The sequence below is a fragment of the Hordeum vulgare genome, chromosome 7H (assembly GCF_904849725.1).
Source record: "Hordeum vulgare subsp. vulgare chromosome 7H, MorexV3_pseudomolecules_assembly, whole genome shotgun sequence".
In the NCBI taxonomy this organism is placed as follows: Eukaryota; Viridiplantae; Streptophyta; class Magnoliopsida; order Poales; family Poaceae; genus Hordeum; species Hordeum vulgare.
Window position 1 is genome coordinate 94,283,176 of NC_058524.1, and position 21,817 is coordinate 94,304,992.

General features: G+C 40.7%; 1 protein-coding gene across 2 annotated transcripts; it reads left to right on the forward strand.

Moving 5' to 3' along the window:
- The first annotated feature begins 3,353 nt into the window (after window positions 1–3,353).
- On the forward strand, window positions 3,354–17,218 carry LOC123411676 (myosin-11-like). 2 transcript variants are annotated; one of them, XM_045104639.1, is made up of 39 exons: window positions 3,354–3,454; window positions 3,932–4,060; window positions 4,145–4,288; window positions 4,425–4,570; window positions 4,652–4,808; window positions 4,905–4,963; window positions 5,082–5,241; window positions 5,392–5,541; window positions 5,632–5,768; window positions 5,852–5,998; window positions 6,111–6,212; window positions 6,301–6,358; window positions 6,466–6,567; window positions 7,165–7,202; window positions 7,342–7,468; window positions 7,548–7,718; window positions 7,863–7,994; window positions 8,092–8,201; window positions 8,308–8,368; window positions 10,436–10,613; window positions 10,696–10,901; window positions 11,050–11,169; window positions 11,697–11,774; window positions 12,549–12,647; window positions 12,837–13,058; window positions 13,222–13,361; window positions 13,530–13,641; window positions 13,715–13,765; window positions 13,874–14,125; window positions 14,208–14,363; window positions 14,435–14,641; window positions 14,770–14,913; window positions 15,075–15,145; window positions 15,245–15,344; window positions 15,660–15,716; window positions 16,094–16,150; window positions 16,248–16,328; window positions 16,402–16,484; window positions 16,576–17,218. In XM_045104639.1, the coding sequence occupies exons 1-39, from the start codon at window positions 3,452–3,454 to the stop codon at window positions 16,697–16,699; spliced, it is 4,671 nt and encodes a 1,556-aa protein (XP_044960574.1). In that variant the 5' UTR covers window positions 3,354–3,451; the 3' UTR covers window positions 16,700–17,218. The 2 variants fall into 2 exon arrangements, with proteins under 2 accessions (XP_044960574.1, XP_044960573.1); XM_045104638.1 differs by lacking the exon at window positions 11,697–11,774 and having other exon boundaries at window positions 3,355–3,454.
- Window positions 17,219–21,817: the final 4,599 nt, after the last annotated feature.

The window sequence follows — 21,817 nt, forward strand, 5'->3', positions numbered from 1 at the left end:
AATCTTAGTCGCTTTTTTTAATCCAATGTTGTTTGTTCAGTTATTAATGCACAAAGTTCGCCTTCTGTTGTTCTGAGTTCAGTGCTAGCAGATCCTGCAATGTATCAATTTCATTTATCCTATCATCATTTGGTTCTAGCAAATATATGTTCATTCCTACATCTGTAGTAGCTCGACCAATTACTTCATTCAGAGCTATAACTTATAATATAGACTGTTAGTGCTTATATGCTTAGTACTTATGTCTGTCATGCTAATATTGATGTAATATGCACGCCATGATTGGCGACTCTGTAATTTGCATTCAGTAAATGATTATTATTTTTTAGATAATTACATGTTGTAATGATGACTGTAGAAATTGGAGGGATTCTATTTACTTTTTTTGGGAGAAGGGATTATCTCCAAGGTTGCCAAACCTGTTGAGCTATTAATTATTATAGATTAAAAAACAGTGGCTAACGAAGTGTTCTTGGTTAGGATGAGCAGGCAACATGCCTAAATACTTTAGATTATCCTATACATTTCCTTTATTAACAAAGAGCAACCTATAATCTGTTAGGCATTACATCTCTATTTTGCGCAAAAAAATCAGAAATTAGCCTGCTTTCGGAAAGGACTTCTCAAGACTGGTTTGACATTTTGTTCCGGTGGTCACAAAATACTCATGGGATTTTATTTGAATGATTATTCCTGATATTATGGCGAACTAATTATGAGCAGTTTGGTGTGGTGTTTGGTTTCAATGGCGAATTTGGTGTGCAGGAGTTTCTGAATCTGAAGCAAGGGTAAGAACCAAGGAAGGAAGCGTAGCCACGGGCGACGGTGGCGGGGTTGGTCGCTGGCAGCCGCAATTATTAATCGTTGTTCCTGAAATACACAATACTTGCTACACAATCTCAACTAGGAGGAGAAGTCTTCTTATGTGGCACATATTATTAACACTTACCCTGGTGAAGACCCATTCTTGAAGAAGTACTTGCCAATTGACCTGTCCGACAACCAACTATTTTATCTTATTAGGGTTGGTGTCCTGCTCTGGTGAGATGGCTTTCTGGCTAGCTTCAGGGTGCATGCTCATTTAGTATTTGGACATAAATTGTTTGCTAGCTGTAGCTGATGTTAATTCATTGATCAATAGGTTGATCTATGTAGCTTTACATGGAGCCATTGATGAGCGAGAAATAAATAAAAATAGAGTTCTTAACCCATGAGAGAGGAATCAAAATCACTTGTTGTGCCTCAACTCTGCAAAGGCGATTGGATGTACTGTTCTCAACATTGGCACGCATGATTTAGTGGAAGGATGGGTATGTCGTGTATTCCCCACCTGTTATCCATTCTCATGGGCTATGATGTAGTGTGGTTGGTATAGAAATGTTGCGCACCTCTAAACTATCCTTTTTGCAGTAACCTGAATAGCGTCTCTCTTTAATTCTGCCATATCGTGTATAGGGATGTACTATATTGTTGTGATTAATTGACATGTAAAGTTAGGTACAAAATACTCTTATCATTGCAAAATCATGCTTATCCTTTGTGCTTGTTCACTGTATCCTGCCAGATAAGCAACAGTTATTAAATACATTTTTTTGTTCGACGGGCAAATTGAGTTGTAGGACTGAATACAATGTTAACAAGGACACTTAAATGGATATTGAGAGAACAGGTGCAGTGGAAATCGGTTACACGGTTACACGATGGTAAAGAACAAGCCTATACAGAGTTCAGACTTCATGTGCACCTTTGCTAATAGAAAATAAAACAAACGTGAAGTTAGAATTAACATAAGAAAGAAGTTCGAAGATTATTAAAACCTAGGATTTACATGTTCAAAAAAGAAACAAAAACACAACGCCATTTCTAGCATTTAAAAAACTCATAAAATAAAAAACAATTGTTGCTAGAAGTTCAAGTGCTCGGCCAAGAAAAGTTCAAAATTGCTACCCACTTTATACACACATAATTCTCTCTCCGGTATGTGTCGATGTTTTTTCGAAACTACAATGATCCAAAAGATAAAACTTCACATCTAACAAATCTGAAAAGTTTTGCAATTACTACTATTTGTTGTGATGTCTAAAATATAATTGAGTTTTCGTTGAAGTTCAAATAAATAAATATGAGTGGTTATATGTAAATAAATAAAATAAAAAGCCTCAAGAAGTCCAAAGTAAAAAAAGGAGCACTTCAACGTTACAAAATCCAGATTTTCCTCGTTACTCAAGAATGAAAAACATTAAGTTCAACAATAAAAAACAAGAAGTGAAAATTTTAAAAATAGAGTAGTTCAATATTCAGACAATGTGGTTGACTACCTCGTGTGTTCAAAAGAAGTTTGTTTCATCAAGGTCGAAGTTTATTGTGTGTTCTTGGGTCGAAGTTCACATAAAAAATGGGAGAAGGTCGATGCGTGGATGTGATCCCACCTTGATAATGACTGCATGACGACCCAACTTCCTTTCCATGTGTCACTAATCACTTGTTATGCATATAATGCCACGACGAGTGGAGGCCAAGGTCTTCTGCCAATGCGAGGGCTTCGTGACAGGCTATTGTCTCAAGTGTACTAGCATCTTGCAGACTTGGAATGACCGGAGATCAGCTCCCCATATAGTTGTCATTGTGATCTCGGTAGACCGCCACTACTGCTACTCTCGATCTTCAAAAACCGGCATCAACGTGTGTCTCATTTTCTCCTTCATGTTGTTTGCAGAGATTAAATAATAATGTTGTTTGAAGAGATTAAATAAGTAAAACTATGATGATGGTCTTGTGGTAACTATATGACCAATCTGTGTGAAGTTATACTCCATTTGTATGAAAGTTCATATGTTTGAATCTCTAATTGCACTTCAATGAAGGTACGGAGCGCTGAAGTAGATGTCGACAAAGAGTGAGGGCGGGACTTTTCAAATACAAAATTCATGATTCAAATATCAACGATCTAACCCGGTGCAATCGCACGGCACTTTTACTAGTCTTGTCTAAAATGCAACAGGTTGGTTGTTTTACTATGGAGCACTGTAACAGCCATGGCGCAATGCATTTGGCGGGGGTGTGCACTCACACTACTAATAGCGGATTGTTTTTCCCGGAATTCGGGGGTTCAACCTCAACCTCAACCCATGCCGCATGTCCAGCTCCGCCCCTAATCCATGGCGCCCCGCAGAGATCGAGGCGAGGCCAGCCATGGCCGCTCCACGTACTGCACCCTCTCCACCCCACACCGCCTGCCTTCTACACATCCCCTTCCCCCTCCCCACTCCCCCGCTTTTGCACCGCACCACCACCCCTCCCTCCTCCGAGGCGCGCGGCGGCGACGACGGGACGGCGTACGGAGGGAGTCCGGCGAGCACGAGCGCGAGCGCGGGCGCGGGGAAGAGGGATATGAGTTCGTCCGCCCCGTCGCTCACAGCGTCCAACTGATCATCCTCCGGCGGCCGGCGAAATGGTAAACTCGCCTCGTGGTTTGCGACCGCTTGAGTAAAATGCAGTGGCAACGCGGTGTTTAGCCAGGGTCACGATTGTTCCTTTTCTTTTTCTTTTCCGGTCTGAATCATGGTGATTGGTTGCAAAGTTTTTACCAAAGGATTCGGTAAATTATGCCTAGCACTGCATTGGATGGAATTTTTTTTAGAAAAGGAGGTCGAGCCCCGGCCTCTGCATCGAGTGATGCATACGGCCATATATTATTAGCCAAAAAAAGTCTCCACCGAGTACAAAATGTCTGAAGCACTGCATTGGATGGATTGAGACTAGATTCCTGATTGAGGCAATAGATTTCGGATCCAAGCGAATTCAATTTCTTTTTTATCAAAGTTGCAATCTTTCGGCATTGTTAAATGCAAATGCATTGTCATCGTTTATTCAGAGGCTCACATGTGTGGGCTGAAGACACTGATTGAGATGCGTATATTTTCATTTTCAGGGGACGAAAGTTAATATTATAGTAGGCTCACATGTGTGGGCTGAAGATACTGATGTTGCTTGGGTCGATGGAGAAGTTGTTAAGATCAATGGCGAAGAGGCTGAGATCCAATCAACCAATGGAAAAAAGGTAAGTTGCGCTGTATAATACTGGTACATATGGGCATTCAGTTTGATAAAACACCGATACTTATGTTTAATGTCACAATTTTAGATCGTTTCAAATTTGTCAAAATTATATCCCAAAGATATGGAAGCAGCTGCCGGTGGAGTTGATGACATGACAAAGCTCTCCTATCTCCATGAGCCAGGAGTTTTGCAGAATTTGGCCACCAGATATGAACTTAATGAAATCTATGTATGTTCATCTTTATTACTGCTTGCTGCTTGGGCACTTGCTCTAGATATGCCATTATGTCAGCTGTACTGTCTTGAGTTTTAATTTTGGAACTCAGGTAATGTTTCTTATGACTGATATGTCTTCATTTGGGCAGACATACACTGGAAACATTCTCATTGCTGTGAATCCTTTCCAAAGATTGCAACATTTATATGACTCACATATGATGCAACAGTACAAGGGTGCACCATTTGGTGAGTTAAGTCCACATGTTTTTGCTGTCGCAGATGTTGCATACAGGTAAGTAAACATAGCTGAAAACTGCTTTGGCATTACCTCAGAGGACTGGTTGATCTCATTGTTATATTTTACATGAAATAGGGCTATGATTCATGAAGGAAGGAGCAACTCTATTCTCGTGAGTGGTGAGAGTGGTGCTGGTAAAACAGAAACAACAAAAATGCTTATGCAGTATCTTGCCTATTTGGGTGGCCGCGCTGCAACAGAAGGAAGAACAGTAGAACAACAAGTTCTTGAAGTAAGGCAGACAATACTTCGCCATGCAAGACAGTTGTAATGTTAAGTTATTAATGCATCAATTGAACTTTTCTACTTTAAATTCTTATATCTACAGTCAAATCCAGTCCTTGAAGCTTTTGGCAATGCCAAGACTGTCAGAAATAACAATTCTAGGTAGGCCAGATTAGAAAAAAACTGTGTGTATCAATCATAAGTTTACTTGCATGGTTCCAAATCATGGAAGTGTATATATATGTTCCGATCTCATTATTTGTTCCAATGTTTGGTGCAGTCGATTTGGTAAGTTTGTTGAGATTCAATTTGATAAGCATGGGAGGATCTCAGGTGCTGCTGTCAGAACATACCTGCTTGAAAGGTCACGAGTATGCCAAATTTCTGATCCTGAACGCAACTACCACTGCTTTTATCTCCTTTGTGCGGCACCACAGGAGGTAATGATCAATATTCTCCTTCGATACTTCTTGTGGATCTCATTGAACTCACTGTTTTTTTTTTTGAATAAACTCACTGTTGGTGTTTTCTTGCACTACTTGAGTTTTGGTACCTAACACAAATAATCTGTATTGGCATTGAATTTTCAGGATCTTGATAAGTACAAATTAGGAAATCCTAGAACCTATAATTATCTTAATAAGTCAAATTGCTACGATTTAGTTGGAGTCAGTGATGCTCGTGAATATTTGGCTACCAGAAGAGCAATGGATATTGTTGGTATCAGTACCCAGGAACAGGTAGCTCAATCCTATATGTTCTTTGATATGATCGGTGGCTGCTTGAACTAATTTTGTTTCTCACTTGCTTGCACTTGATTTTGTCTGCAGGATGCTATTTTCAGGGTGGTTGCAGCTATCCTTCATATTGGCAACATTGAATTTGCCAAGGGGAAAGAAGCTGATTCCTCAGTTTTGAAAGATGACAAATCTAAGTTCCATCTTGAAACAACCGCTGAACTCCTTATGTAACTACCTTTATTTAGTTCTTTCTCTAATGGCTGGTATTACTATGTGCAATCTCCAATGATTGCCTTGTATTCTATTTCAGGTGTGATCCTGGAGCCTTGACAGATGCTCTCTGTAAGCGTGTCATGGTAACACCGGAGGAGGTTATAAAAAGGAGTCTTGATCCTTACAATGCAACTATCAGTAGGGATGGTCTAGCAAAGACAATATATTCCCGCCTGTTCGATTGGTATAGAATAGTGTCCTTTTGTTCTTTATTACATATGTTACAAGTGTCCAAATTCCATTGCAACGCGGGATAAAGATTGCATTCGTTGTTTCAACCCATCATTATATTGCAGGCTTGTTGATAAAATTAATAGTTCCATCGGGCAAGATGCTAACTCTAAATGTCTTATTGGTGTCCTGGATATTTATGGTTTTGAGAGCTTTAAGTCAAACAGGTAAATTTTTCAGATTTACTGCAGTCCAGTGTTGTATTTATAATCCACTATATTGTTCTCACAAATTGGTAAATGATGTTCTCTGCAGTTTTGAACAATTCTGTATTAATTATACGAATGAGAAATTACAGCAACATTTCAATCAGGTAATACTTGCTCACAAGAAATGATTCATGTACACCAAACACCCACAGCCGTTTGACAACTAAGGAGCATATATTTACATGAAAGGTGCCTCTATGATCTTTTTCAGCACGTTTTTAAGATGGAGCAAGAGGAATACACTAAAGAACAAATTGATTGGAGCTATATTGAGTTTGTCGATAATCAAGATGTTCTTGATCTTATCGAGAAGGTATGTGTAACCATTGTACATGGATGAATAAAGGATTTGTAAGATTTCAATCAGTTTAATTGCATCGCATCCAGTATCTTGATCGGGAAATCTCAAGTATTGTAATAGGGCATGTTTATCTTGGTAGGCATCAGTCACACTGATATGGTCGTGCTGCTGTAGAGTGCATTCCAATACTTCTCAGTCAGTACCTATCTGGTCAAAGTTAAGCTTGGCAAGGCTGGCAAGCTTAAAACAAGGTCAATCGTTTTTTTTTTACCAAAGGAATCACTTCATTTACAAACCAGTCATGGTGGCTTCGACCAAAAGACCAAAAATGAATAAAAATTAAGAAAGAAGCAATTGAGGCTAAACTAAGCAGGCCTAGAATAAGCAAAACTAAGAGCCCAAATTGTCAGGAGGTCATGCATGCAGCGGCAGGGCTCGTAGAGCTAGAGTGCCGACTAGCTTCCACAAGTTTGCATAACCAGAGAAGCCCTATTTTAGGCAGGCAAATAAACTTCTTTTTCTTGTGCTTATCTTACATATTTTTAAATCAGTTTTGTAATTGATGCTCACTCATTTCTTTTACATGTATTACTGACTTGTCCCTGGCAGAAACCTGGCGGTGTGATTGCACTTCTAGATGAGGCATGGTATGCTTACCATATCTTTGCTTTGTTCATTGAATCAATTCTATTTTACTGTTTACGTTCAGCTGAATATTTAAATTAATGACCATGTTAAGATGCAAAACTATGTTAATTGTTGTCTATTTAATTGTTCTTTATTCAGTATGTTTCCCAAGTCAACACACGAGACCTTTGCCCAGAAGCTGTACCAGACTTTTCAGAAGCATAAACGGTTTGTCAAACCTAAGCTATCTCGCACAGATTTTGCAATCTCTCACTACGCTGGGGAGGTTAGCTTTTTATTCATCAAATTCAATTGTTCCAGGATATTGTTGGATTTTAACTGATACTTATACTTACGGTATGCAGGTATTGTATCAATCTGACCAATTCCTTGACAAAAACAAAGACTACGTTGTGGCAGAGCACCAGGAGCTACTGAGTGCTTCTAGATGCTCCTTTATCGCAGGATTATTTCCTCCTCCGCCAGAGGAAACATCAAAATCCTCGAAGTTCTCTTCGATTGGTGCACGCTTCAAGGTTTCTCCCCTCTTTCGGTTCTGCATGATTATCCTTTAGAATTTTCTGCCAGTTCTATATCTACCTACCAACATCTCTATTTCTTCTTGAGTATTTCATTATGCATGACTAATTTTTACCAACCGCTGATTTTTCGTGTGGCAGCAACAACTTCAAGCTCTTATGGAAACATTAAATTCTACCGAACCTCATTATATCAGATGTGTTAAGCCAAATAATGTCCTAAAACCGGCAATTTTTGAGAATGTCAACGTCATGCAACAGTTGCGTTGTGGTGTAAGTGCCCCTGATCTGTACTGCAATTTAATGGAGGACATGTTTGAGTTGTTTTATTTCACAAAGTTCCATCAAATTGCATGCCATGTATCATCAGGGTGTACTTGAGGCAATCAGGATCAGTTGTGCCGGTTATCCTACACGTCGCACATTTTATGAGTTTTTGCATCGTTTTGGAATACTCACTCCAGATTCCATTGAAGGAAAGTGAGTTATGCAGATTTGTAGTTAACATCTCCTAATCATCATTAAGAGTTTTTTGCTGCATATAAAAGTGATAATAACTAAGATTTTCATTTTTGTATCTCAAAAGTTGTGATGAAAAGGTTGCATGCAAGAGGATTCTGGAAAAGAAGGGTCTTATAGGCTTTCAGGTAACTAACCTTAACTGTCCATCTCTGCCTTAGCACATTCCTTTCTATTAAATATTCAATCTCCTGTTTCGTTTTCTGAACTGAAAATGTTCAATCTTCTTTGAATGCCTAGCATACATTAGATAAATATTAGTGATCTGGTAAAGGAAATACTGTAACAAAACTGACGTACATGCTTAATTTTGAACTAAAACTACGACACTTATTATGGATCGGAGGGAGTATATAGGTTTGAACTATCAGACTAATTTGTAGCTTATATAGGTTTGAACTTGTTAGGAAAGCAACTTATGTTTATTGAAGGCCCAAGGGGCATATATATATTACACAAGACTTGAGGTGCAAGGAAAGTAAACATAGACTAATAAGGACTCCTAGACTAATACTAATAGACTAATAATGACTCCTAGACTCCTAGACTAATACTAATACTTCTTAACACCCCCCTCAAATGCAAAGCGTATGCAATAGCATTGCATTTGAAGAAGTGTAATACTAAAAAAAACAATGATAATCCAAATCCGCGTCTTGAGAGTGTCGTCGTAGCATGAAGAGTCTTCAAAACTTGTCGAGTCGCCGAAGGAGAGAACGAAGAGATGGCACATCAGAGGTAGACACCGCATCACTTGAAGATACAACATAAGTATCAAGAGAAGATGGGTTGTCAAAAGAAGATGGCACATCAAGAGGAAGACACCGAAGAGATGGCACATCAGAAGAAGACAACGCATCACTTGAAGATACAACATAAGTATCAAGAGAAGATGGGTTGTCAAAAGAAGATGGCACATCAAGAGAATAAAGCATTGTGCAGAAAATCATAGTCCACGACAACCGTCGGCGAAAGAAGCTCGGCGGATAAGGCACGATGGACGTAGATCGACAATGCAAAAGAAGTCCAGAAAATCCTATAGAAAACAACAAGGGCAAATAGGCCACAAAAGTTGCATAGAAAGGATCAGGACCAAAGAAAAGGCTGACGGACAAAGGTATGGTGGACTCGCATGGCATGAGAAAACACAAAATATCAACGGATTTGGTGGACGCAGCGGGAAAAAAAACTGAAAAGCATATATGAAACTAGATGCGGTAGCAGCGGAAGAGAACCATGACGGAAAACAGCAGACTAGCAGCAGCAGGCCAAGTGCCCACGTACAGATGGAATCACACGCACACAGAATCAGGCAACAGCACCAGCTAGCTGCAGTACGTAGAGCAGCCGAACAAGGAGAGCAACACGTGAGCGGCCACAATAGGCTGGAGGAGCAGGAGCTGTCTGGGCCAGCAACAGGGAGGTTGAGCAGCGTGGAGGTGGATGGCAGGCACGGCCATGTTAGGAAAGCAACAACACCTGTACTAGATGCTTGTCCGTTGACTATAATCCTGTTGGAGACGAGACACCGCGATCTGCTGCAAGATCCGGCTGGAAGCGGTGGAACACGGCGGCCGGCGACGGAATCCGATTGAAGATCACGAGAGACGGCGGCCGGCGACGGGATCCGGCTGGAGGACAGCAGATCGAGCCCAACGGCCAGATCGCGAGCACAGCTGACGGGACGCCTGCGAATCTGAACAAAGCAGCCAGGGAGTCAACGGAGCAGAAGCACGGCTGACGGGAAGGAGCCTGCTGCGATCTGGATTCAATCGGGGTGATGGATTCAGCAGGACGAGACGGGATCCAGCGACGGGAACGGGAATTTTTTTTTTGGATCGTGAGGACGAGTTGCGGCGTCCGGAGACCTAAACCTAGGTTCTAATACCATGTTAGGAAAGCAACTTATGTTTATTGAAGGCCCAAGGGGCATATATATATTACACAAGACTTGAGGTGCAAGAAAAGTAATACTAATAGACTAATAAGGACTCCTAGACTAATACTAATAGACTAATACTAATAGACTAATAAGGACTCCTAGACTCCTAGACTAATACTAATACTTCCTAACATAACTATCAGACTATCCCATGCAGGGTGGCCCTACAGTGCTAACAGAAAGAAATGGGCAAATACAATATCGTAAGAATTTAATTATTTAGCTTACACTGACACTTGTTTGTACTTTTCAGATTGGTAAAACAAAAGTTTTTCTGAGAGCCGGACAGATGGCTGAATTAGATGCTAGAAGAACTGAAGTTCTCAGTGTTGCTGCAAAAACAATTCAAGGGAAAATACGAACACATATCATGCGGAAGAAGTTTGTTTCTTTGAGGAAAGCATCTGTATGTTTTCAGGCAGTTTGGAGAGGTCTGTTTGGCTTGTACATAACTGTAGATCAGGTGAATTTTCATTTTACCAATAATGCTGAAAACCACACTTTGTGTTTTAGGAACATTGGCTTGTAAACTCTATGACCGCATGCGGAGGCAAGCAGCTTCTGTCAAAATTCAGAAAAACCAACGTAGGCATCAGGCTAGGAGGTCCTACAAACTGCAACTTTCTTCAGTTCTCGTAATACAAACAGCATTGCGTGCAATGGCAGCAAGGAATGAGTTCAGACATAAAAACCGATCTAAAGCAGCGGTTACAATTCAGGTACCCTTCAGTTCTTCCTAAATAATAAGACACAATTATGCAGCTCGTGTTTTTATCTGGGTTCGGTAAAATCCTAGGAGAACTGCTATGCAGCATGTTACGGGCTCAACACATGATATATTTCTAAAGTCCTGATTCTCTGTTACAGGCTCGTTATAGGTGCCATCGAGCTCATTTATACCATAAGAAGTTAAAGGCTGCAGCCATTGTTGCACAATGCAGATGGCGGGGAAGGATTGCAAGGAAAGAACTCAGGAAACTTAAAATGGTATGTGTATTACCACAGTAAATGCACTATTGTTACACATCCGATATTACTCATGATACAACATGAATAGCCAGTCCTAATTGGTGTGTCCACCTGGGACTGGTGCTGTGAATTTAACTCCTGTAATGGCTGGCAGAGCTCCTATCATCACCTTTTTAAAGTTCCCCAGTCCTATTTATACCTGTTGTTTTTAAGCTTTTATAACATTGTTATGTAAGCCAACTTATGCTAATCCTATGTGGCATACTAATGCAACTGCCTTCTGTTTGGGCATCAAATCAAAATAAAACTTTTCCAAGAAAATTCTATTTGTGCTTCTTGATTCCATGTACCTACGTATAAAATTGTGAGTTCAGATCCGTCATGCATTAAGAGTAATCAAATTGACAAAAAAAAGTTAAGTGCTAAATTAAATCAGAAGGGAAAAGATGGATAAGATAAATACCACTATTCAAGCAAACTTGTCCCTTTTTGTTTGTTACTGTATATTTGAAGTTGAAATTTGTGGAAGTGCTATATCACTGTAGACTACCTTGCTTCCAATGAATGGCCCCTTCCGCTTGCCATGGCCCTTGTGCCCTCTTGCACTGCAAGTACATCATGCGGCGAGCAATCTAAGTAGATGTTGGGCAGCGAATAGTTTTAAAAGACGAGGACTACCAAATCAGGCCACTGTGTGGTGCGCCAGCAACATCATAGTCGACCCATCATCTTGGGAGGTTTCCTACAGAAAGTGGCTGGTGAGACATGGTTCCACTCAGCCCACCTGGGTTTGAGTTTCCCATCTTCTTTAGGATGAAGGCTAGGGCATTTCTTCCCCCTCATAGTTTAACCTTTATCTTCTTTTCCAGCGTGGGTTGTTCACCAAATATGGGCACACATCATAGCATGGAGAAGCTCACTGGCTGCACACCGCAGATTGCGGAGTCCTTTTAATCTTTGATTCAATATTAAAAGTGTGTTCTTCAAAACAGCAGGAAGAATGTTTTGATGAATTGAAAGGGAGTTCTCTTTAAAGAATGAATTTGCCTCGGTTCATTGTTTAGTCCAAGCAATGAAGATAAAAAAAAAGCACGTAACAGAGTCTGGCCAGAGTGAAATGCATAGATAGCTTCGGTTAAACAATGCTTAGATAGCCTCTTGCTGTCTTGAATTTAGGGTGCCAGTTGTCGTTATTCCAACTTGTGAACTTTTTTCTTTTATTTTAGGCCACTATACCTTTGCTTTTGGACCTATTATCGTACTGTTTGCGTTACTTAAGCTTGTGAGTACTGATTTTGGTTTTCAATTCTCCCTTAATGAAGGGACATGCAAAATCATAATTTGTGTGCATTCAAAGCACAAAATCATTTATAGTTCATTACTATTATCTTCTTCAGGAAGCAAGGGAAACGGGTGCACTCAAGCAAGCAAAGGATAAACTTGAAAAGACAGTGGAAGAACTTACATGGCGTGTGCAGTTAGAGAAGCGAATGCGGGTATAATGTTACTTATTATGTTGTTTTATATACGTTCCTCTTCATATAAACACTTAAAATAAGAAAAATGTGTTACAATCATGACTTGATTTTCTGGAATGTTTACCTGCTGCCTCAGAGAAGTACTTCTGATGTGAAATGGATCTATTGTTTCAATCATTTCACACAAATCAATTCACATGCATACAGACAGATTTGGAAGAAGCAAAAGCCCAGGAGTTATCAAAATTGCAGAGCACCATGGATGCCCTGCAAGCTAAATTTGATGAGACAAATGCAGTACTTGTGAAGGAACGAGAAGCTGCTAAAAAGGCTATCGCGGAAGCACCTCCTGTGGTAAAGGAAACTGAGGTTCTAGTCCAAGACACTGAGAAGGTTCATACCTTGGAAGCAGAGGTAGATGAACTTAAGGTACGCAATCTACTAGACTATCACCATTGCTGTTGACCAGAATTTCCTAATGTTTGGTTCCTCCAGTAATTTTGAACAAATAAATACTATCAGATAACTAAGCACTTTCATTTGATGATTCACTTTCACTAATTTTGTTATGTACCAACTCTTTTGCCTGTAGACCTCACTTCAATCAGAAAAACAAAGAGCAGATGAATTAGAAAAGAAACGCTCCGAGGAAGCACAAGCAAATGAAGAAAAGCAAAAGAAGATAGAAGAGACTGAAGTAAAAATACGTCAATTTCAGGACTATCTGAGAAGGTTAAGCTTTTCACATGTTGCTTGTTGTGCATATTGTAATCCCTTCTCTTTGTTCTCTATAGCGGACTCCGAATTATAGCCATGTTAATATATAAATACATTGTCATCATATTATGCGACATTGAGTCTCCATCTCATAGTGCATATGACCTGTATATTCTCCTTCAGGCTAGAGGAGAAGCTATCTAATGTAGAATCTGAAAATAAAGTCCTTCGTCAGCAAGCTGTTTCAATGGCTCCAGCTAAAATTTTGTCAGGACGTTCCAAGTCGAATTTACAGGTGAGCCAATCTGTTTTTATCCTTTGTTCCTTCTTGGAGAATACATCAATAATATACATTCCTTTTTTTACAGAGGAATGCGGAAAGTGGTCATGTATCAGTTAGCGATTCAAAAATAACTCCTGTAAGTGGGCATGCTCTATATATTTGGGTGGGTGGGTGGATACTTTGAGTTCCTGGACAGTGCATCAAACTGATATCCATCTTTTTTTTTTATCTTTTTGTGTTTCAGGAGTCCGCTGTTGTAGCCTCTCCTAAAAAGGAATATGACATAGACGATAAGCCGCAGAAATCTCTAAATGAAAAGCAGCAGGAAAATCAAGATCTATTAATTAGGTGCATAGCCCAGCATTTGGGATTTGCTGGGAATCGGCCAGTTGCTGCTTGTATTATATACAAGTGCCTCCTTCATTGGAGATCATTTGAAGTAGAGCGGACAAGTGTTTTTGATCGGATTATTCAGACCATTGGACATGCAATTGAGGTTCTAACCATGAGATTCAACCTTACTATCAATTTATCATTATCTACAGTAATGCTGAATTACCATTTTCTGTGTTTTGTAGACACAGGACAATAACGAAGTCTTAGCATATTGGCTCTCAAATGCTTCAACGCTGTTGCTTTTGCTTCAGCGGACGCTGAAAGCGAGTGGATCAACAGGAATGGCTCCACAGCGTCGACGATCGTCCTCTGCTACCCTTTTTGGAAGGATGACACAGGTACACAAGTTTTGCTTCTTTAACATAAGCTTCATAATAGTTACTGAGTGATTCTGTTTTTCTCCTTCCAGAGCTTCAGAGGAACTCCACAAGGTGTAAATCTTGCTCTAATAAATGGAAGCATGGTTAGTGGAGTAGAGACACTGAGACAAGTGGAAGCCAAGTATCCCGCTTTACTGTTTAAACAGCAACTTACGGCATATGTAGAGAAGATATATGGAATGATCCGGGATAATTTGAAGAAAGAGATCTCTCCTTTGCTTGGATTGTGCATTCAGGTGCCTATGCTTTCTAAGTTCAGATAATGATAGTCATTTTACTAGATTGACTTTTATTTGTGGAATAACAAATATGGGTACATTATTTCTGCTAATTGGCATCATATTTGCCATTCTCATCAATTCAGGCCCCAAGAACATCAAGAGCAAGCATGATGAAAGGATCTTCTCGTTCAAACACAAATACAGCTGCACAGCAAGCTTTGATTGCTCATTGGCAAGGGATTGTGAAAAGCCTTGGAAATTTCTTGAACATACTTAAAGTGAACAATGTTAGTTTGTTGAAACACAGTTTCCTTTTATTTCATATAACTAGGGCAATATCTTCAGCAGTTGTAAATTGTAATACCACCACTCATAATTATGTGTATGTTTATTTAATATGATTAAAGATGTATCTAATAAATCCTACTTATTTGTATCACTGTCCCAGGTTCCTCCATTCTTGGTGCGGAAAGTATTCACTCAGATATTCTCCTTCATCAATGTACAGCTATTTAACAGGTAAAATATATTTACGTAATAATGAACTACACCTATTTGATTACCTGTAAACACCATAACTGATTGACTGAGCTTCATATAATTATTATCTATATTCAGTCTTCTGTTAAGAAGGGAGTGCTGCTCATTCAGTAACGGCGAGTACGTAAAAGCAGGATTAGCTGAACTTGAGCATTGGTGCTATAGAGCTACTGACGAGGTAAATATAGCTATTTCTGTCACACATCTTAAAATGCTGTTAAATAAGGGGCGGTAGAGCTATGGTAGCATCTGTTTTTCTTAATGGGCTTTAGTCCTGCATATTGTTCTAGACCATATAGCTGTGCCTAAATCCTGTTATATTATTTACAGTGATCAACAGCAAAATGAAGTACAAATAAGATAATTTTGTCATGTTCATTATGCCAAGAAGTTTCTCAGTTGATTAATAGTTGTAACAAAGTTGCCTCAAATATTGATTTCTCATCTAGTATTTTTTTCGAGATTATCTCATCTAGTGTTTTCGTACTTGCAGTATGCAGGTTCAGCCTGGGATGAGCTTAAACATATTAGACAAGCTATTGGTTTCCTGGTATGACTTTTCATGTGCTCTTAGAACATGACTTCCACAAATATTTGTTCAGTAGAATAAGTATCTAGGCTATTGCTGATAAGATATGAGAAAATGATTGCACATGGCTCTGGAGTTTGGACTGGAACACCCCTTTAATTTTCTCTCACACACACCAAAGTGTGTGTAATTTTGTGTTAGAAGAATGGACACCCTTTTAGTTATTATTTTTCCTTTAAAGGTTTTCCTACCGAGAAAAGACAACAAGCCGGAATTTCAACTTTGAGGGCATACTGTGGACCTCAACACTTGAGATACAAGAATTGTTACGAATAATTGCAGTATTGCGCATTTGCCAAGTTGCATGCACATGTCTCTCACATATATCATTTTTCCAGGTGATTCATCAAAAGCCCAAGAAAACCTTGGATGAAATAAGTCATGACCTCTGTCCTGTAAGTGGAGAAATAGACTAAGTCTTTCATTATGTCCCTTTGTTTGAAAAGTTAGATTTCCTTGGAATTTTATAACAAACCCGAATGTCCTGTTCAGGTACTTAGTATACAACAGCTATACAGGATCAGTACTATGTACTGGGATGACAAGTATGGAACACATAGCGTGTCCCCAGAGGTATGTTTTGCAGTATTCATACTTGTGTTCCATCTAACCTGATAAGAATTGATCACAGATTTTTTTTTATTAGGTCATATCAAACATGAGAGTATTGATGACAGAAGACTCCAATAATCCTGTAAGCAATTCATTTCTACTGGATGATGACTCAAGGTTGCTACCTCTCCACTCCTACCAGTTGCATATACTATGACAACTCATCTCAAATGCCTCCTACTCAACCTATTTGCACTTTGAAATGCAGCATACCGTTCTCCGTCGATGACATATCCAAATCAATGCAGCAGATTGACATATCTGACATCGAACCGCCCCCGCTCATCCGGGAGAACTCGGGCTTTGTATTCTTGTTGCCGCCCCCTGAATAAACCGTGTGTTGGCCAGAACGAAGCCTAGGCCATGGGATGCACTGGCCCGGACGGATAATTGGGCAGTCTATGCAGATTGAGTTTTCCTATTTACCAGTGACCAGTGAAATGCAACACCCGGCATCCTTGTCTGAACTTTGGTGTTTTTTCCTGGTAGAAGCTAGGAAGTTTGATGGCAGATGTGCATTGCCTGGGCTCACCTCAAAAGTAGTTTCACCTCGGTTTTTTCATTTTGTTTCCTACTCATTTTCTTTCATTTATTACTCTTGAGATCAGAGTGGTGACAATAGTTCCATTCAGCTAGACAGAAAGTAATAGCAGATTCAGCTGAGATTCGTTCATTCCGTAGACCCTTGTGTAGTTTTAGAGCACTTTTGAGGTGAGTTTGCAAGAGCGGTGTAATAGGAAACATTTTCCCTTTGCTATTCAGGCATACACATTATGTGCAACCTTTGTACTAATCCTGTGTATAGCAGTATACAAAGTTGATCTGCAGCTAATGATTCTTTGCTGTGTGAATTTTAGAGCTCATCTGCTGGTTCAATGCAGCCATTGGTTTGTCATAGATTGTTTTCTGTGTGACTTTCGTTTGATAATGTCTTCATTTTCCCCGTAGGGTGTGTGAACTGTGGACTTGTTATATCTTCTTGTGCTAGAAACCTAAAACTCAAGACTACCTTTGTTAATCCAGATTTTTTTTGTACATCCCCCCCCCCCCCAAGAGAAGTCATCTTTTTATTTTTAATAAGTTCTTTCTACATCCTTGATGTCTTGACTCTTGAGTACCTCCTGATGTGGTGAGGTCAGGTGTAATTGACATCGTCTTGATAGTAATATATTACTTCTTTTGAGGAAGAAAAAATACAATGACACACACATACATAGATGACCAGGTACATTTTTTGCACCTAATTCATGAGAAAATCAATTCACTTCAACATGTGTTCATTTTTCTACCTATTTTTGAAATCATTAGGAATTTTTTTGAGCTGCAATAGGGGGTATCTAATTTTTCTAAGAGAAATGTATAGCCCCACCCCACCCCCTAAAATCCCCCTTGATGGGTCCATATCCCCTGAATTCTAAAACCGAATTAATTGGTACCCTAAACTTTACAAAACTGATATAAATGTCACCATGGGAGTTTTGAGGTGAATTCAAGGTGATTTTCGTCCTAATTGTACTGACTAGGCTTTTCCCCCGGGAGATTTGCCACTCATGCCACTTCTTCCCCATCTTTCTATCGTTCCTCTGCATAGACCATGCCACGGCAGTTGCCTCACCCTTAAGAAAACACCGTGGAATCATCATGGCATCGTTGGAGACTACCGAGCCGTCGCCTCCCAGACCCAGACGATTATGCACAAGAGTTTTTTTTCAATAGTGACGAGGTTGCCGGCGCCAGCAGGTCTTAAGGCCCAGTTCTTTTGAGCAGATTCTATAGAATCTCAGTCCCGAAAATCCCGAGCCAAAAGAACTCGAATGAACTACCAAAATCTGAATCAGATTCTGCAGAATCTCAGTGCAATTCAAAATCTGAGAAAAAACTGGTTTCTCCCACAATCTCAAGATTCTACCAAGTCCCACAAAAGAAAACCTTTCGGATTAATACCATACCCCTATTGTACCAAGTAATTACAGGCAAAATGCCACCGAGCAGTCAACCAAAACGCCCCGCATCTGCACACCTCGCCTCTGCACCGAGCAGTCCTCAGGCCGCATCTGCGCGCGCTCCTCAGGCCGCCCCCGCCCCGCCGCCGGCAGGCCCCGTCGCCCCGCCGCCCGCAGGCCCCGTCGCCCCGCTCGTCAGGCCGGCCCCGCCCCGCCCAGCCGTCGGCCAGCCCCACCCCGCCCCGCCGCCGGCAGGCCCCGTCGCCCTGCCCAGCCGCCGGCCGGCCCCGCCCCGCCCCGCCGCCGGCCGCCCTGCCCCGCCGCCGGCCGGCCCCGCCCCGCCCCGCCCCGCCTCCGGCCGGCCAGGCCCCGCCCCGCCCACGCTGCAGTCTGCCCCCACCCCGCTGTAAGCTTGGTTCTTCTTCCCTGTAAATAAACAGACATATATTGCTGCTTATTTGTTAGATGGATGGATGGATTTGCTGCTTATTTGTTAGATGGATGGATGGATGGATTTGCTGCTTATTTGTTAGATGGATGGATGAATTTGCTGCTTATACAATTTGGGATAGTGTTGTCAATGCTGTCAATGTTTCCTGCTGTCAATGTATTGCTAGATAGTGCTAGATAGTGCTGTCAATGTTTCCTGCTGTCAATGCTAATGTGGTAATGTTGAATAATAATGGTAGATGGAGAAAGTTAAAGAGCCCAAAGCAAATTGGGATAGTGCTGCTCATACAATTTATATGACTGCTTGCGTAGAGGAGATTCGAGGAAATAATCGCAGCGGCAGCTTTTTGTCGGACATAGGACAAGCTAATTTGCATAAAAAGTTCAATGAACGCTCCGGAAGAAACTATTCAACCCGGCAAATCAAAAATAGGTGGAGTGTGTGTAGGAGCGACTACAATACATGGAAGACATTGATCCAACAAGCATCTGGCCTAGGAAGAGATGAGCATACGAAGACTATTGCTGCTACAAATGAGTGGTGGGCATTGGAGATAAAGGTATTGTTTTTGTCATGTCATTTTTAAATAATGAGTCATGTTGCTTCACTTTGATATTAACATGTGGTGGCTTATGATTACAGGCACATCCAGAAGCTGCCAAGTTCCGGTATGCTCCACTAGCGGAGGAGGAAAAAATGTCAGAGGTTTTCGATAATTGTTGTGTCACAAATGAGCATGCGAGGGTGCCAACTCCCTCTTATCAAGGTGATCCCTCCCGAATTATTTTGGAGGATGACTCAGGGTGTGAAAGTCAGGATTGCCAAGTTACCCCTATTCAAAATCGAGGAAAGAGTGGGAAGAAGAGGGCGTCTCCTTACTCGCCAAGTCCAAAGATGAATGATAAGTGGGCAGGTGAGAATGCTAAAAATGAGGCTTTTGTACGCATGGTGGATCTCTTTAGTGCAAGAGACAAGAGGGATGCAGAGGAGAGTGCAAGGGATAAGAGGGAGGCAGAGGAGAGGGCAAGGGAGAAGAGGGAGCCGGAGGAGAGTGTGGATCAAACAAGACAAGAGATTCAACACATGATGGCCATGGTGGAAGCGGATGGTGCAAAACCAGGAAGTGATGAGCATTTCTATGCTACCTTTCTTTTCATGGAAAAGAAATATCGCGATGTTTTCTCCTCTTTCACGGCTCATGAACCTATTGCGAGGCTTGGATGGATAAAGAGGATGTGGCAGCTTAACAACAAGTAGAACATGTTTGAATTGTATTTACCGTTATTTCCTTTCACGACTCATGAAGCAAACTATTTGCTTGTAATGCTATTTGCTTTCAACATGTACTATTGTGATTTAAGCTATTTATTGGCACTGTTGTGAACCTGATATGAATTGTGTTGTATCTAATATTATATTTTGTGCATGTTGTTCTGGCAGATGGATATTTCCAAAAAGATTGCCAAAAAGAAACAAGATGATAAAGAATTTGAGGCGGCAATGGTTGCATTTGCTATGGATGTAGCGTCGTCAAGTATGACACTACCGTATGCACCAAGAAAGTTACATCTTTTTACAGGCCTCCAATGGGTAGAAGAGAAGGAGAAAGATGCAAAAACTTTCTATGCGATGTTTAGAATGAGGAGGTCAGTGTTTCGCACATTGCATGATCTCCTAGTTCAGAGCTATGGGCTTGAGCCAACTTCCAACATATCATCAAAAGAGGCATTGGCACAATTTTTATGGACTGTCGGTACATGTCAAACCACTGATAATGTCGCGGATCGGTTTGCACATAGTCGTTCAGTCATTAACAAAAAATTTCACGAGGTTTTGGAGTGTGTAGACCGCATGGCTGGCGATTACATTAGACCAATTGATTCAACTTTCTCTGAACCGCACCCAGTACTTACAAAAACAAAGTTTTGGCCTCATTTTCAACATGCTATTGGAGCCATTGATGGAACACACAACAAGGTAATTGTGCCCAAAGAGTTGGAGCCCCAACACAGGAATAGAAAAGGTTACACAAGTGAAAATGTTATGGCAGTGTGTGATTTTGATATGAGGTTCACGTTTGTTGTTCCCGGATGGCCCGGATCTGTTCATGACACACGTGTATGGAGCGATGCCATAGTTCGTTATGATCACTTTCCACAACCCCCCACAGGTAATCTCTCTCATGTGCCCATATAGTAATATACATGGTATGCTATAAATTTATAATGTCTTTATGTTGATGTCCTACTGTAGATAAATATTATCTTGTCGACTCCGGATATCCAAACAAGGTTGGTTATCTAGCACCATACAAAGGGCAACGATACCATGTACCAGATTTCCAACAACACCAACCAGTTGGGAGATATGAGACATTCAACCATCGACATTCTTCTTTGCGAAATGTCATCGAAAGAACATTTGGTGTTCTGAAGATGAAATGGCGAATTCTCGAAGGCATACCTCGGTACAAACCGGAGACCCAAAAAATGATTGTCACTGCATGCATGTGTCTCCACAATTGGATCCGTGATAGCAAGTTACGTGATGAGCATTTCGACAAGTTTGACAATGATGCATACGTGCAACCTGTATTGCCGTTTACAGGTGCCAACGCTCTACCACCAGAAGATGATGGTACCATGAACGCAACACGTGAGGCGATTGCTGCTAGTCTTGTACCTTGAGAGTATTGTCTTTTTTTAGTTTATGCACTTGTCGTCATGAACAAAACTTTACACCCATTGTAATATTTAGCAATTTTTATGCCATTCGTAAAATACACTTTCGTCACTGTTAGAAACAACAAGTGTTAACAATTCAGCAAACAACTTCTATCTAAGGGCAGTACAGACATTTCAACAGACAACACTTTTCAGAATCTCAAACTACAATCTCTGAAAAGAACTCGACCACAGATTCTGGAAGAAGCAGATTCTGGAAGAATTTTCCATAATCCTGATTCTCTAGAATCCAGGGTGAAAAGAACTGGGCCTTACTCAGACGACACATTGAAAGTCGAAAAGGAGTGAAGAGAAAGAAAGAAAAAAAGGGAG